The sequence below is a fragment of the Pseudophryne corroboree genome, chromosome 3 (genome assembly GCF_028390025.1).
Source record: "Pseudophryne corroboree isolate aPseCor3 chromosome 3, aPseCor3.hap2, whole genome shotgun sequence".
Lineage (NCBI taxonomy): Eukaryota > Metazoa > Chordata > Amphibia > Anura > Myobatrachidae > Pseudophryne > Pseudophryne corroboree.
Window position 1 is genome coordinate 6,688,259 of NC_086446.1, and position 18,347 is coordinate 6,706,605.

The window sequence follows — 18,347 nt, forward strand, 5'->3', positions numbered from 1 at the left end:
TTTGTTTTTATGTATTGTGTGGTACTGGCCGGTATCTATGTACTGTAGTTTGTTTTAACTGTGATAATATAAAAATATATTATTTAAGTCAGAAGCGCAGTCTCAATTTCTTTGTTTATGTAATTTAGATTTGCTTAAACACACCCCACCTAAATCTAACTCTCTCTGCACATGTTCCATCTGCCCCACCGGCAGTGCAACATGATTCATGCAATCTGAATTAGTCCCCATGTTCATATAGAGGTACTGCCTGCCATAGATTTATCTGTGGTGCTACAGCATACAGGGGCGCAGATAATGGCCCTCTCAGGTCTTGCACTATCCGGCACATGCTAGTGCGCAAGGGGAAGGCTGAAAGTTGCATTTGCATATTAATGCACCCACAACTGTCAATGGATGCTAGAGTGGATGCATCAGATTGTATCTCTGAATCACACCCTCTATACCTTATGGAAATTCAGTGTCCCCCAATGGATGGATAGGAAAATAACATAAACCATTCCAGCTCAGCCCTTTAAAAAAAAAAATTTGAGAAATTATATTTATTTCTAAGATAAACAACTTTTCATCTGTAAACATGCAAATTTGTAACTGTGGAAATAAAGTATTGTTTTATCAAGATTTGATTCCTGCCATGTTACACATTCTCATCTGTGTGAAGTTTGTGATGTTTAACACATGATTTACTGCTAAAACATTTCCCATAGAACACGGAAATTGCCCCTCACTTGTGAATTCTCTGATGTGTAACAAGATGTGATTTCACTGTAAAACATTTCCCACACTCAGCACATGGAAATGGCTTCTCACCTGTGTGACTTCTCTGATGCGTAAGAAGATGTGATTTCCGTATAAAACATTTCCCACACTCGGAGCATGGAAATGGCTTCTCACCCGTGTGACTTCTCTGATGTGTAACAAGATGTGATTTCCGTATAAAACATTTCCCACACTCAGGACATGGAAATGGCCTCTCACCTGTGTGACTTCTCTGATGCGTAACAAGATGTGATTTATGTGTAAAACATTTCCCACACTCAGCACACGGAAATGGTTTCTCACCTGTATGTATTCTCTCATGTATAATAAGACCTGATTTGCGTGTAAAACATTTCCCACACTCGGCACATGGAAATGGCTTCTCCCCTGTGTGACTTCTCAGATGTGTAACAAGATGAGATTTATGTGTACAACATTTCCCACACTCAGAACATAGAAATGGCTTCTCACCTGTATGTATTCTCTCATGTATAATAAGTGCTGATTTGCGTGTAAAACATTTCCCACACTCAGAACATGGAAATGGCTTCTCACCTGTGTGACTTCTCTGATGCATAACAAGATGTGATTTATTTGTAAAACCTCTCCCACACTCAGAACACTGATATGGCGTCTCACCTGTGTGATGTCTCAGATGTGTAACAAGATGTGATTTGTATGTAAAATATTTACCACACTCAGCACATAGAAATGGCTTCTCACCTGTGTGCCTTCTCTCATGTATAATAAGAGCTGTTTTCCATCTAAAACATTTCCCACACTCAAAACATGGAAACGGCTTCTCACCTGTGTGACTTCTCTGATGTTTATCAAAATCTGATTTCTCTGTAAAACATTTCCCACACTCAGAACATGAAAATGGCTTCTCATCTATATGTATTCTCTCATGTATAATAAGAGCTGATTTCTCTGTAAAGCATTTCCCACATTCAGAGCAGGTAAATGGTTTCTCACCTGTGTGACTTCTCTGATGTGTAACCAGACCTGATTTCCGTGTAAAACATTTCCCACACTCAGAACATGTAAATGGCCTCTCACCTGCCTTAGCTGGCTGATGGGTAATAAGATTTGTGTTCTTTGTAAAGTATTTGGCTTCTATAGAACACGGAAATATTTTGTGTACTGTAAGACCTGGAACAGATGCACCAATATCAGCGTTATCAGAAGAAAATTCCCCATGATTAGCAGATCCAGATGACACATCCACACAGTGAGGTACTGGAGGTATAAGTAGGGCAGTAGGGTTTTCTCCAGGAGAATCTCGTGAGATGACATCTTCTATTTTACAATCCGAAGATGAAATTAGATTTCCCTCCGAGATATTCCCTCTGTTACATACATCTGTTGGGAAAAACATTTTATGATCAATATTTTGTGAAATGTCCCTATATAAACATCAACCTTATAAATTGAAGATTTTTCAAAGTACAATGCATAATTCTGAATTACTTTGTGGAGTGAGCACGCACAGTGGCCGTACTGCACGTGCGCACCCTGGGAAGCCCAGTGAGATACTATAAGCATCTCATTGGCTGCGATCGCCTCTGCCTGATTGACAGGCAGAGGCAGTCGTGGGGCGGGACCATTGGGGAAGGGGGGGGCGGGCCATGGCACCTGCGTGACGTCACACACAGCCGCTACGACCTGGGATTTGGCTAGTAGCTCCTCACCTGCGTGCAGGAGCTGCGCAGGTAGGGAGCTACTCACCAGGTACAAAATCATTGCCGCCGTGCGATGATTTTGTACCTGTGCGGGGGAAGGGGTGGGGTGTAGAGCCTGACATGCGGGGCGGTCTAGCCCTGTGCTGGGCGTATCCCCGCATGTCAGAGTAACTGATCGTAGATGTGATAAATTTAGCTGTGAACATCATATCATAGTTCTTATCAGCACACCAATTAAAGTAAGAATTCCAGACTCTGTAATAGATCCGGGCAGATGCCTGTTTGCGGGCTTTCAACATAGTTTGGATGACCACCTCAGAAAATCCTTTTGTCCTTAGGAGTGAAGCTTCAAAAGCCACTCCGTCAAAGCAAGCCTGGACAGATCTGGGAAGACACAAGGGCCCTGGACGAGGAGGTCTGGTCGTTGAGGAAGTAGAAGAGGACGCTCTGTTGATAGACCATGTAGGTTTGAGAACCACTGCCGTCTGGGCCACGCTGGAGCAACTAGAAGTAGTATTCCTCCTTCTTGTTTGAACTTCCGCAGTACCCTGGGCAGGAGTGACACCGGAAGGAACACGTATGGCAGCCGAAAGTTCCATGGAACTGCCAGAGCATCCACGAACGCTGCTTGAGGATCCCTTGTTCTTGATCCGAAGACCAGAACTTTGTGCTTGTGTTGAGACGCCATCAGGTCTACATCTGGTAGGCCCCACTTGTCCACCAGCAGTTGAAAGACTACCGGATGAAGACTTCACTTTCTAACGTGCACGTCCTGACGACTGAGGAAGTCCGCTTCTCAGTTGAGGACACCCGGAATGAACACTGCCGATATTGCTGGCAGATGGTGTTCCGCCCATTGAAGGATTTTTGACACTTCCAACACTGCCATGCGGCTTCGAGTGCCATCTTGATGGTTGATGAATGCCACCATGGTGGCATTGTCTGATTGTACTTGAACAGGCCTGTTCTGTATCTGAGGCAGTGCAAGAGTCAAAGCATTGAACACTGCCCGCAGTTCCAGAATGTTTATCGGGAGGAGAGATTCCTCCTTGGTCCACCGACCCTGGAGAGAGTGTTGCTCCAGTACCGTGCCCCAACCCCCCAGACTGGCATCTGTAGTCAGTAGGACCCAGTTGGGAATCCAGAAGGGACAGCCCTTGTTCAACTTCTGGTCCTGTAACAACCAGCTCAGTGACAGACGAACTTCTGGAGTCTAGGAGATCATTTGAGACCTGATCTGATGAGGCAGGCCATCCCACTTGGAAAGGATTAACCTCTGTAGAGGGCGGGAATGAAATTGAGAGTACTCCACCATGTCGAAAGCTGACACCATGAGGCCTAGTACTTGCATCGCAGAGTGTATCAACACCCTTGGGCGAGAGAGGAAGTATCTGATCCTGTCCTGAAGTTTTAGGACTTTCTCTGGAGACAGAAAAAGTATTTGGCTGTGTGTGTCCAGCAGTGCCCCCAGGTGCACCATGCTCTGAGCAGGGACCAGTGAGGACTTCTTCCAGTTGACGAGCCATCCGTGGGATTGTAGGAAGTGTACTGTCAGTTGCAGATGACTGAGGAGGACATCTTGGGAGTTCGCCAGGATTAGCAAGTCGTCCAGATACGGCAGGATCCTGATTCCCTGACGACGGAGATGAGCCGTCATCATGGCCATAGCCTTGGTGAAGATCCGAGGAGCCGTGGACAGTCCAAACGGCAGAGCCTGGAATTGATAATGTAGGTTGCCAATAGCAAACTGCAGAAATTGCTGATACAATATGGCAATAGGTATATGCAGATAAGCATCTTGTATATCCAGGGATACCATATAGTCTCCGGGTTCCATGGCTAGTACAAATCGAGCACAGTGTTTCCATATGGAACTTGGATACTCTCAAAAATTTGTTCAATGATTTGAGGTTGAGTATAGGCCAGAAAGACCCATTGGGTTTCGGGACAAGAAACAGGGTCGAGTAGTAACCTCTGCCTCTCTGGGACAGGGGTACCGGCACTACCACTACTGTATCCAGGAGGGAATGCACAACCAGGTGTAGAGCTTGCGCCTTCAACGGGTCCGAAGGAATAACCATCGTGCAGAACTGGCGAGGGGGACGTCCATTGAAAGAGACTGTGTACCCGTGAGAGACAACTTCTCGCACCCATGCGTCTGAAGTGGTCCTTAACCAGACTTGGGTGAACTGCAGAAGTCTGCTCCCACCCTGGGATCCCCCAGGGGGAGGCCCGTCCCGTCATGCAGCAGGGTTGTATTGTTTGGAAGCAGGCTGACGGGCGGCCCAGGATTGTTTTGCTTTGGGCTTAGTGGTTTTGGGAGCAAGAGATTGTCTCGGGTACGTCTGACCTTTTGCCTTCCCTTGATGTCTAAAGGAGGCAGCTCTTCCTCTATTGCCTGAACCCATGCTTCAATTCCTTTTGCGGCCCAGGAGGCTGCTATAGTGGGTCTATATACAGCACCTGTATGGGAGTAAATAGACTTCAGGCATCCCTCCACATGCTTATCTGTCGGTTCCTTCAGTGAGGTGACAGTGGTGACAGGCAGAGTAGATGACACCACAAGACAGGAGACATCGGAATCCACCGGCGGTGGGGTTTCCCACTGTTAGAGACTGGGTGAGTGTCAGAGACTTGGTGCAGAATCTGGAATTTGGAATCAATGTCAGGGACCGGTTGAATGTCAGAGACTTGGTACAGAATCTGGAACGTGGGGTCAGGTACCAAGTAGTTGACGTTACCCAGAACGGAGGCGCGGAGTCTAACACGCCGGGAGGTTTTCACCAGGGAACCCCGCAAGGGGATATGGGCTTCGCGGCTCCCGACGTGCAGGTCGCGGCCCCGTGTCTGGGTCACTTGATACCTGAACTGGACTAGAGTTATGTCAAAGTTGTTGTATGATAGTCCAGATGTATGTGACAAACCACAGGGGTACGCAGGAACAAGCAGGAACTCTAGGAGAGACACAGGAGGTAGCAGTACACGGAAGGACTGGGGTGCAGACACTAGGAGACAGGGTAACGGTAGTCGGCAGACTAAGTTCGTCAGCAAGATGGTGAAGCTGGAATTCAATGCAGGAGCAAGGCAAAACCCACTGGACAGATAGCTGGAACCATGGAGCTGAACACAGGAAGCATGAGCTATAACTGGCAATTCATCTTGGGATTGAGAGGCTTAAAAGAACAAGCTGGACCAATTAGCTGAGAGCACCAGACAGGCCCCCAGTAATTGATATATCATGCAGCTGCAGTGCAGACTGAGCGGGCTGACAGACTAAATAGTAGGATTCAGGTAACCAGCTGTAATTACAGAATGCAGACACCTGTGGAGTCAGTTGCTGAATGCAGGAGGCAGTGGGAGAGAACTATGCAGGACCTAGCTGTGACCTGTAGTTCCACAAACTGAAGCAGAGGTAAGTCATAAGAATAACCAGCAAAACATGAGTAATATTAGTTAATGAGTTACTCCACATAAGCTGTGCAGCTAGTATCCTAATTACCAGGAACAACCTGAAATACAAAGAAGAGAGAGCAGCAGCTGCATCCAGGTGCTTGATCAATGCTGAAAGCTGAACTGACAGATTTGCTGATGCTGCACATGACACCCACTTGTTACTGAACTCAGCATGGATAGGATAACGAGCTAGCATCTTTTTAGACAGAGAGAATTTCTTTCCTGGAGAAGACCAGGGTTCCTGACGTATGTCTACTAAATGGTCAGAATGCGGTAAGACTACTTTAGAAACCTTCTGACGTTTAAATTTATCAGGTTTCCTAGACACAGTGGTGGGATCTACATCATCATCGATTTGTAGAATCTGCTTAATAGCCTCCACTAGGTCAGGGACAACAACATGAGTTGTAGGTTCTCGTCAGAAGCAGCTGTATCAGTGTCTGACGGATCAGAATATTCCCCATCCTCATCAGAAGTATCATTTGAGATATTAGTGGATTATGAGGAGGAAGCAGCCGCTTAGATGACCCCTTGACCCCAGAGGGACGTGGGGTAGTTTTTTGTCTAACCAAAGATTGATTCAATTGTTATATCTGGGTAGAGAGTGTCCGCCCAGGGCGGATTTAACACAGGGACAATATGTGGCTGCAATGGCACAGGAGGTCCCATAAGGGGAGTAAGGCGTGTCACAAGCGCATTAAGCATATTTGAGAGCGCCGCCCAAGGCGGTTCCTGATTGGCTGCAGGAGAAGCGGGCTGACTGGGAGATGTATGGCACGTATTACACAAACCATCTTTCAAAACTTGCCCCTCAGGCAAATACTTGGTGCATGCGCTGCATGATGCAGGAGCGTCAGCGGATTTACCGCCCTTTGTGGCAGACATTATAGTGAATATAACTGAAGAGCTTAACAGTACGATACAGCCAGACAAGTACAATACCTGCAAATAAATCCCCTATGTATGTGACAGTTAATACAGGACACAAGCAGAGAATAAATGCGGTATGAGGTGACTAAAATACCCAGTAGAATAGACTTAACTGTAAATACTGTGCAGCATTATATAATAGACCCTGAAGCACCTAGTCCCTTAGGGTACAGAATACAGTGATAGCTATAGGTGGGAAACACTGAAAGTGAGATCCACACAGCAGATACAGGCACACACAGTCACAGTGACAATGCAGATAATTATTTTAGTCAGACAATAAAACTGGACTAGTGTATATATATATATATATATATATATATATATATAGGAAAAGGGATAGGGGTACTAGCGACCTACAGTGTCTAATAGATCAATAAATATGAAGAATATGGCAGGATACGTTCTTGTAAGAAGTAAAAATTTGTTTATTTATACAAAATATTATTTAAAAAGGTGGGCTAAAACAATACAGGCATAGGATGTTACTAAAACTGCATCAAATTATAACTAGAAAAAAGGCACAATAAAAAGCAAAAAGCAACAATCTAATAGGATAAGAATATGGTGCTTATCTTAAAAATGGAGGATCAATTGAGGTACACCCAACGCGTTTCGTCCGTCAGACCCCTTGATGAAGTCTGACGGACGAAACGCGTTGGATGTACCTCAATTGATCCTCCATTTTTAAGGTAAGCACCATATTCTTATCCTATTAGATTGTTGCTTTTAGCTTTTTATTGTGCCTTTTTTCTAGTTATAATTTGATGCAGTTTTAGTAACATCCTATGCCTGTATTGTTTTAGCCCACTTTTTTTTTTTTTTTTAAATGTGTTTTTATTGAAGCAATGTATATATCAGCGAACAGAATACAATTATCATTCAGGAAGTTGTACATATTATTCATCTGTCACAATAAACGTTGACTATTAACACCATCCAGTTGGCTTTTGTTTGTGGCGTATGGGATCGAAAACATGCAAATGTACATGCTACAGTTTTTGTACATACTCTCCGTAGCACGGTGGAATAGCAACATAAAAGTACAGTAAAACAGTTGTTTCTGCCAAGTGGCTAAAAAGACCAATACATACATACAGCAATCCAAAAAAGAGAAAAGAAAAAGTAAAAATTAATAGAATTAGCGTCCGCACCAGTCCCCCTACTCCCCAGGACATAAAAAAGGAGGGCACTACAGGGCAATGGTAGGATCCCCCCCCCCCCCATCACCCTGGTCATGTACCACAGATTATTCATTAAAGATTGATGGAGTTGCAATTTTAGAGGGGCAGACAACGTGGCCACATAACTTTCCCAAACATCAAAAAAATGTTTCTGCTTTATTGTCCTTTTCGAACATCATCCCCACCCATTCCATCCTGAACAGATAGAACAACTTTGTTTTGAATAAAGTCAGTGACGGGAGTTCTGGGTGGATCCAAACCTGCAGAATGGATTTCAGGGCTGCAGCGCTAACGGCTAACAACAACTTTTTGGTGCATTTGGACAGTCGTTGATTGTTTGGGAAGATACCAAAAAGCACCCATTCTGGCGTTAGTTGTAAGTAGTTTACTAAGTGTTCCGCTACATATCTACGAATTTGCACCCAAAACCCCTTAATCAATGGGCAAAGCCATAAGCAATGGTAAAGATTAGCTTGGGACCCACCACATTTCCAACAATCATGAGAAGGAGAAAGACCTATCAGGAATCGTCTATGGGGGGCAAGGTATGTCCTGTGTAAAACATTAAGAAACATTTCCTTATATCTTGCTGACGGGAGGGTCCTGCATGCCATGGTGTGTGCCTTTAGGATCCTATCTAGGGCTATGTGAGGGAAATAGGTTTTCCAAGCCGCTAAGCCTTCCAACCGCTTTGAAAAATCTACAACTAGTCTGAGGTGTTTGTAGGTGATCGAAATGGCCTTCTTAGTCATAGGAGTTTGTTGGAGCAGGGCATCAACCGGGTTGTGCCAGTCCACTGGGGAGAGATGTCCAACCACCTCTCCTACATAGTGTTGAGCTAGTAAGTGTTATGATTCCAGCACTCTGGTCTGAGGTGGTCGTGTTGCAAGGACCGGAGCACTGGAACGGAATGCTGGGGAAGGGAGCGGGAATAGAAAGTAGCCCCCTGGCGCCCTAACTCCGTTGTCTCACCCGTGTGGTCAGAAATCCCCTGCGAGACTATGGTTGCTTGAGCCCATGGCAGCCGCGTTTGAAGGGCGGATTATGTCTGCCCAACTCCGATGCCCCCTCAAGTCTTAATGGGAGACAAAGGGAAATCCGAGACAGGGTGATAACAAGGGGCCCTCTGACTAAACAACCAGGCCAGGGGCTACAAGCTAACTGACTAAACCTGAGGTATGTGCGGTAACCCGCCAGGGAAAAGGACAACCAAAATCCACTAGTCCGTACTCCTACCCAGCACCGCTGGATACCAGAGTGGATCTGTGGGAGCGGAATCCTCCGCAAAAGCTCCGGAACACAAATAATAAATGATAAACAATTAAGCGGCCCAAGCCGCAACACACGGCTACGCCGTGACTCACGAACACCACTGGATGTTCAAAGGTGCTCAGTCAGGACTCCAGGAACAGATGACGACTTCCGAGTACAGGACAACTGAGAACAGGAACGACCGGATACAGCAGGACTGGAAACACTTTCAGCAAACAGATTCAGCATTCAGGAAGCTATTACCGGCGTCTGTGAGAAGCCCAGGAAGTGTATTTAACAGGGAGTCCTCCAATCAGCTGTTTGGAGGCTGATTGGATTAAATGCCATACAGCTGCCAAGCTGCATGGCCAGGAAAACAGACATCTCATTATTTAAATTGAACCCAGCAACGGGGAACGCAGTCCGTAAGTGGCGTCCCCGTTGCTAGGGTCCGTGCGGCTCCGTGCGCCCGGCGTCTAGCGTTGCCAGGGAGCCGGCGGCTGTACGCGCACGGCGTCCCTGGTTGCTAGGCGCCGGGCCGCAGCGACGAGCGGACCCCGGCGCCTAACAGTACCCCCCCCTTGAGGAGGGGTCAAGAAACCCCTAAAGCCAGGTTTCCGAGGAAATTCCCGAAAAAATGCCCTCTTGAGCCTCGGGGCATGGAGATCCTTATCCAGGACCCAAGACCTTTCTTCTGGACCATAGCCTCTCCAGTGCACCAGAAAATAAAGCCGACCCCGGGACAATTTGGAATCGAGAACCTTCTCTACCAAGAACTCCTGATGACTCTGTACATCTACTGGTGATTTCCCCTGAGAGATCTTCCGAGGAAATCTACTGGATGAAACGTATGGTTTCAACAGGGAGCAATGGAACGTATTTCCGATCCGGAGAGCTCTTGGTAAACGTAACCGGAAAGCAACTGGATTGATTTTTTTAATAATATGGAATGGTCCAATAAATTTGGGGCCCAATCTAGCTGAGGTTTGTCGAAGTTTAATGTTACGAGTCGACAACCATACCCTATCTCCCACCTTAAAAGTGCAAGGCCGCCGGAGCCTGTCAGAAAAAAATTTCTCTCGAAATGCCGCTTTTCTGAGAGCAAAGTGCACTTTTCTCCAAATGAGTCTGAGATGAGAGGTTAAGGTTAGCGAGGAGACAGAGGAATGTTGAAAAAAAGAATTAGCTCTGGGGTGAAAACCAAAAACTGAAAAGAATGGAGACACATTAGTGGAGGAATGACAAGAATTGTTGTACGCAAACTCCGCCAAAGGAAGAAACTCGGACCAATCATTCTGGAGTTTGGCTGAGTACAAACGCAAATACTGTTTTAATGATTGATTAACTCGGTCGGTCTGCCCGTTGGATTGGGGATGGTAGCCGGACGTTAAAGACAATTTCATCTTTAATGAGGCACAAAAAGACTTCCAAAACAGTGCAATGAATTGTGGACCCCGATCAGAAACAATATCAGTGGGTAACCCATGAAGTCTGAAAACATGGCGGAGAAACAAAACTGCCAATCCCTGGGCAGATGGCAGTCGGGGAAGAGCAATGAAATGGGCCATCTTGCTAAAACGGTCCACTACCACCCATATGACTCGGAATCCGGCTGACAGAGGGAGGTCTAACACAAAATCCATGGAAATATGAGACCATGGCCTGAGAGGAACATTTAAGGGCATAAGTTGCCCGATAGGCAAGGAACGGGGAACTTTATGCTGTGCACAGACCTGACAAGAAAAAACAAACTCCTTAATGTCTTTAGAAAGACCAGGCCACCATACTGAGCGGGAGACTAATTCCAAAGTCTTAGAGATCCCCAGATGCCCGGCAACTTTGCTATCGTGAAACTCAGTCAAAACAGTAGCTCTCAAAAACTCAGGGACATAAAGACGACCAGCAGGAGTATTCCCAGGAGCTTGATGTTGAAGCTGCTTTAACTGGGTAAATAAATCTTGTGTGAGGCCTGCCCAAATGGCTGAAGACGGAAGTATGGGAGTAACAGGACTGTTATTATGAACTGGAAGAAAACTGCGTGACAGGGCATCCGCCTTGGTATTCTTGGAACCTGGCCTGAAGGTGATAATAAACTTGAAACGAGTAAAGAATAAAGCCCAACGAGCCTGCCGGGCATTCAGCCGCTTAGCTGACTCGATGTACTGAAGATTTTTGTGGTCAGTCAATACTGAAATGGTATGTGTTGCTCCCTCAAGCCAATGCCTCCACTCCTCGAAAGCCCATTTAATAGCCAGTAACTCCCGGTTACCAACATCGTAGTTGGATTCAGCGGATGAGAATTTCCTGGACATAAAGGCACAAGGATGTAATTCTAGAGAGTCCGGATCCTTCTGGGATAGGATAGCCCCCACTCCAACCTCCGAGGCATCAACCTCAACAATGAAGGGCAATTCTGGGTTGGGATGTCTGAGGACTGGGGCTGAGACGAAAGCTTGTTTCAAGGCCTGAAAGGATAACTCAGCTTCACGTGACCAGTTGGTAGGATCCGCTCCCTTCTTAGTCAGTGCCACAATGGGAGCAACCAGGTCGGAAAAAGAATGAATAAATCTTCTATAATAATTCGCAAACCCTAAAAAGCGCTGAATTGCTTTTAAGTTGGTGGGTTGCGCCCAACTAAGGATGGCTTGGAGCTTCTTTGGTTCCATACAGAATCCCCGAGGGGAAATAATGTACCCTAAAAAGGATACCTCCGTGACATGAAACTCACACTTCTCCAGCTTGGCATATAGGTGATTTTCACGAAATTTTTGAAGAACCTGACGCACCTGGGTAACACGTTGTTCACTAGAGTCAGAATAGATCAGGACATCGTCTAAGTAAACGACCACGAATCTTCCAAGAAAATCACGGAGCACATCGTTAATGAGATCCTGGAAAACTGCCGGAGCGTTAGACAAGCCGAACGGCATCACCAGATACTCGTAGTGACCCGACTGAGTACTGAACGCCGTTTTCCACTCATCTCCCGACTTGATTCGGATGAGGTTATACGCTCCCCTCAGGTCAATCTTAGAAAAAAATCACAGCCGAACGCAGCTGATCAAAGAGGACAGAAATCAGCGGCAGAGGGTAAGTATTTTTAACTGAGATCTTATTCAGGGCTCTAAAGTCGATGCAAGGTCTGAGTGATCCATCTTTCTTCTCCACAAAGAAGAAGCCTGCACTTAAAGGGGATTTAGATGGCCTAATAAATCCTTTCCCTAGGCTCTCCTTAACATACTCATTCATGGCCGCAGTTTCTGGTCCGGACAATGCATATAACCTTCCCTTTGGCAATGTGGCACCAGGAATTAGCTCAATAGCACAATCATAAGGCCGATGGGGAGGCAGAATGTCCGCATTGCCCTTGGAAAATACATCAACAAAGTCCTGGTATTCCACGGGAATGGGTTCGGGAATGGCAGCAGCTATTCTGACGGGAAACGTAATACATTCCTTATTACAGATGGTACCCCATTGTGAGATCTCCCCCGACTGCCAATCAATGATGGGATTATGAAAGGCCAGCCAAGGGTGACCCAGAACCACTGGAACTGCTGGGCAATGGGTAAGGAAAAACTCAATCTTTTCGGAATGAAGAGCTCCTACCGTAAGTAGTACAGGGGGTGTACAGAGGGAAATAACCCCATTGGACAAGGGACTCCCGTCTAAACCATGCATGGTGACACACCTACCCAAGTTTAACTGAGGAATACCTAAGGCCTTGACCCACGTTAAGTCCATAAAGTTCCCTGCAGCTCCACTGTCAACAAAAGCCGACACAGAAGAACTGAGGCTGCCAAAGGAAACTTTAGCTGGGACTAACATGGAGTTATTCGAGGAGATAAGCTGCAGACCAAAGTGAACCCCCTCACAATTCACTTGGTCGAGGCGTTTCCCGACTTGTTCGGACAATTACGGGCAAAATGTCCCTTACCCCCACAGTACAAACAAAGACCAGAGTTTTGCCTTCTGGCTCTTTCTTCTGGAGACAGCCTGGAGAGACCCATCTGCATGGGCTCCTCTATGTCCTCAGGAATGGAAAATACACACGGAGTAGATCTGACAGGTGCTCCTTTTTCAGCCCTCCGCTCTCTGAGACGACGATCAATCTTAATAGAAAGCTCCATGAGTTTATCGAGAGTCTCAGGAGCGGGATACTGAAGGAGACTGTCTTTTATAGACTCAGATAAGCCGAGGCGAAACTGACTGCGCAGGGCTGGGTCATTCCAGCCACAGTCGTTCGACCAACGGCGAAACTCTGTACAATAAACCTCTGCAGGATTTCTACCTTGTCTGAGAGCGCGTAACTGACTCTCGGCAGATGCCTCTCTATCAGGGTCATCATACAAAAGCCCTAAAGACCCCAGAAAGGCGTCTACAGACAACAATGCCGGATCCTCTGCTTTTAAACCAAAAGCCCAGGTCTGGGGATCCCCCTGGAGCAAAGAAATAATAATTCCGACCCGCTGAGATTCAGTACCTGAGGAGATAGGTCTTAAACGAAAATAAAGTTTACAGGACTCTTTAAAATTAAAAAACTGCTTCCTATCACCAGAAAAACGGTCAGGCAAGTGCATTTTCGGTTCAGGAACTACCCTCGGGGAAGTTCGTAAAAGATCTTCCTGCGACTTCACCCGAAGGGAAAGATCCTGAACCATTTGAGTAAGTTCTTGAATCTGGCTAACTAGAAGCTGGCCAGGATTTGGCCCTAAACCAGTGGGATTCATGAGGCCGACAAACCTTACAAAACTGAATAAGGGAAAAAATCAAACCCTGTTTAATTTTAAGTTTTGGTGTGGCCGGTAATAATGTTATGATTCCAGCACTCTGGTCTGAGGTGGTCGTATTGCAAGGACCGGAGCACTGGAACGGAATGCTGGGGAAGGGAGCGGGAATAGAAAGTAGCCCCCTGGCGCCCTAACTCCGTTGTCTCGCCCGTGTGGTCAGAAATCCCCTGCGAGACTATGGTTGCTTGAGCCCATGGCAGCCGCGTTTGAAGGGCGGATTATGTCTGCCCAACTCCGATGCCCCCTCAGGTCTTAATGGGAGACAAAGGGAAATCCGAGACAGAGTGATAACAAGGGGCCCTCTGACTAAACAACCAGGCCAGGGGCTACAAGCTAACTGACTAAACCTGAGGTATGTGCGGTAACCCGCCAGGGAAAAGGACAACCAAAATCCACTAGTCCGTACTCCTACCCAGCACCGCTGGATACCAGAATGGATCTGTGGGAGCGGAATCCTCCGCAAAAGCTCCGGAACACATAATAAATGATAAACAATTAAGCGGCCCAAGCCGCAACACACGGCTACGCCGTGACTCACGAACACCACTGGATGTTCAAAGGTGCTCAGTCAGGACTCCAGGAACAGATGACGACTTCCGAGTACAGGACAACTGAGAACAGGAACGACCGGATACAGCAGGACTGGAAACACTTTCAGCAAACAGATTCAGCATTCAGGAAGCTATTACCGGCGTCTGTGAGAAGCCCAGGAAGTGTATTTAACAGGGAGTCTTCCAATCAGCTGTTTGGAGGCTGATTGGATTAAATGCCATACAGCTGCCAAGCTGCATGGCCAGGAAAACAGACATCTCATTATTTAAATTGAACCCAGCAACGGGGAACGCAGTCCGTAAGTGGCGTCCCCGTTGCTAGGGTCCGTGCGGCTCCGTGCGCCCGGCGTCTAGCGTTGCCAGGGAGCCGGCGGCTGTACGCGCACGGCGTCCCTGGTTGCTAGGCGCTGGGCCGCAGCGACGAGCGGACTCCGGCGCCTAACAGTAAGAAAGCTATTGGGTATGGCTCTACCACTGGAAACTTAGCAGCTGCCTCCTGGAACGTCAAGGGCCTCCCTCTTCGGGTGTCAACCAGACTCCCAATATTAAGAATTCCACCCGCTCTCCAAATGTTATACGGGAAATATGCGTTTCCACTCTGAAAGTCCGGGTTATCTATAAACGGAAGGAAAAGGGACTTATGTGCATTCACGTTATGCTGACACCTCAAACCCACCCATAAGTTTCTGACATACCACAAAAGCGGGTTCCCCTTGACTTGAGCTGAGACTTCTCGGTCACTCGTATGTAGGAAGCTGACCAAGTCTCTGCCCCGCAAGAACTCTCTTTCCAAATCCGTGTTAGCGTAATTATCCTGGTTATGTAACCAATTACCAAGATATCTCATCTGAGCCGCCTGGGAATACCAAACCACATTAGGGAAGTTCAAACCTCCGTTACTAGCCGTCTGTTGCAGTTTAAGTAGACTAATTTGTGGCTTTTTCCCCTGACATATAAACCGTCTAAACAAGAAATTTAGATATTGAACGTCCTTAGACGAAATCATACATGGAAGGGTTTGAATTGTATACATAAGGCGAGGGAAGGACACCATTTTGTCTAGATTGACTCTCCCCAGATATGACAGCTGTAAAGACTTCCAGCCCTCCAGCTCAACAGCAATCTTTCGTATAATAGGGGTGAAGTTTAAACTATATAACAGTCCCGGAAGTCGAGGAATCCTAACGCCCAGATATGATATTGAGTCGGACGTCCATGTTAAAGGTAAATTGCCCATTCCTTCCCTTGCAAAGTTCCCAGAACCCAATCTGAGTGCCACCGATTTCGGCCAGTTGATACAATAGCCCGAAACGTTTCCATATGCTTGCAAAAGTTCAAAAATGTGAGGTAATGATTCTGACGGGTTACCTATAAACAACAACACGTCGTCGGCAAATGCAGTCAGCTTAATCTCCCTACGCCCTATCTTGAGTCCTTTGAACTGGACATCATTTTGCAAGATGCGCAGTAACGGATCTATCGCCAAGTTAAATAAAAGTGGGGACAGCGGGCAGCCTTGACGCGCGCCCCTGTTCATAATAATCGGGTAACTACTTGCGCCATTTATCAAGAGGGTTGTGGAGGGGGAAGTATACAGGTATTGTTTTGTTTTAATAAAGTCCGGATGGAAATTCCTATGGCGTAACACCGAAAATAAATGGGGCCACAGCACTGTGTCAAAGGCCTTTGTCGTGTCAAGGCTCAGCAAAATATTTTTGGACAGGTGCGATTGCGCAGAGATAACGCTGGCCGCCACTGCTGCTCGCACCCCTTTCACCGAATGTTTATCTCTAACAAATCCTAGTTGATGAGGGGTCAAGGCGTGAGGCAAAATCGTTTGTAATCTATCTGAAAGTATTTTGGCAAACAGTTTAATGTCAGTGTTTAGTAAAGTAATAGGCCTATAGGAGTTCACTGATTGGGGATCCTGAGTAGGTTTAGAGATCAGGATAGTGTGAGCAGTGTTAAAATGGTGAAACGATGTGTGATTCCGCATAATATCGTTAAATTATTTGAGTAATGTGGGGGCAATATGTGGATGAAGAATTTTATAGAACTCATTGGACAGGCCATCCGGCCCCGGAGACTTATGCAGATGAAGATTCGATATTGCCGTATCCACCTCTAAAGTTGTGATAGGTGCAATCAGTGCCTCAGCCTGAGTTTGTGACAGCCAAGGTAAATCCGCTCGTCTCAGCAACCCGTCATGCGCCTCACTATCGAAAGGAAGACTGGAATACAGGCTAGTAAAATAAGATTCAAAGTGGTCCACAATTGCCCTAGAGTCTGTCTCTAATAGCCGTTATGTAACGGGCAGGGCGCCGTCTTTTGGACATAGTAGCCAGAAGACGTCCCGTCTTGTTTCCCCATTGGTAATACTTGTATCTAGAAAATACTATATCTTTCTTGGCCTGGGACAATAAAAAGTAATTCAATAATTGTTTAGCTTGAGTGTATTTGTGTAGTGAGTCCTCCGTTGACAATGAAAGGTGATCATGGAGGGCCTCGGACATGGATGTATGTAATGAGCGGTAGGTAGCTGTGGACTTTCTTTTGTGTCTAACTACATATTCAGTTATTTGGCCTCTGAGAACCGCTTTGGCCGCACCCCAAAAAATATGTGGTCTGTCCCAGTAGTCTAAGTTGTCGTCCAAATAATTCAACCAATGGCTCGTGAGAAATTTCTGAAAGTCATCCGACTTGTATAAATAACTAGGAAACCGCCAGAATCTAGTGACGTCTGAATGTGCAGACCTTTCTAAAGTTAGGGTAACGGGAGCATGGTCGGATATTAAGATATTGTGTATATCAGTATTCTTCACGCACATCACTAAGGAGTCCGCTATCAACACAGCGTCTATTCTGGACCATGAGTGGTGCACGTTAGAGTAAAATGTGTACGACTTGTCTGTGGGGTTCAGCAGCCGCCATATATCTGTGAGCTGGAGGGTGGTCCTCATCAATAGCAGCTGTTTCCACAATGGGGGAAGTCAAATTTCTTGGGGGAGGCCGTTTATCTAGAGTAGGGTTATTTACCGAGTTAAAATCGCCCCCTATTACCAAAGCAAAGTTGTCCCTCTGCGAGAGTAGGCCCATCAGGTCCTGTATAAAATCTACAGTCCCCACATTAGGCGCATATACGTTCACTAAGGTGTACTTTGTTCCCCAAATTTCTATTTCTAATATCAAATATCGGCCTTCACTATCTTGAATTGAATTTAATATGGTGTAATTCAGGTTTTTGTGAAATAGGATGGCAACCCCCCTCGCCTTTCTATGATAATCAGCCGAAATACAGCCATCTATCCATGGAGCTCTAAGAGAGGAATCCGCACCGTCCAGCCAATGCGTTTCCTGCAAAAACACAATGTGGGGACGGAATCTCTTCAAGTGTGTTACCATCCGCTTCCGCTTAACAGTTAAGTCCCCCAACATTCCAAGAGACTAACTTAAAACCAGAACCAGTGGGAGCCACAGGGTGTGAGTGAGGATCATGAGTGGAATTAGCCAATACCTATACGAGGGTGCGTGATCAAGTCAGATACCAAAGTGTCAGTTATCCACTCCCTGTCCCAGCAAGCAGGGAGCCGCAGATAGATATTACAAAGCGCGCGTGGGCAAGCCACGCCCCGGGGAGGGGAGACCAGGCGCAGACTGGACAAAAAGCATAACCAAAAATCAATACATTGCTTCAAACATTTTCTAACTATTTTTCCAAACCACACTAACCGAACAAGCGTCCTCAGT

The 18,347-nt window shown here is 46.4% G+C and overlaps 1 protein-coding gene across 1 annotated transcript in view; it reads right to left on the bottom strand.

The window, feature by feature from the left end:
- Window positions 1-513: 513 nt before the first annotated feature.
- LOC135054519 (gastrula zinc finger protein XlCGF57.1-like) overlaps window positions 514-18,347 on the bottom strand; it is a 28,302-nt gene continuing 10,468 nt past the window's right edge. The window contains exon 7 of the mRNA XM_063957648.1: window positions 514-2,121. Within this exon, the coding sequence (XP_063813718.1) occupies window positions 725-2,121 (1,397 nt within the window). The 3' untranslated portion in view covers window positions 514-724. The remainder of the gene's footprint in view (window positions 2,122-18,347) is intronic.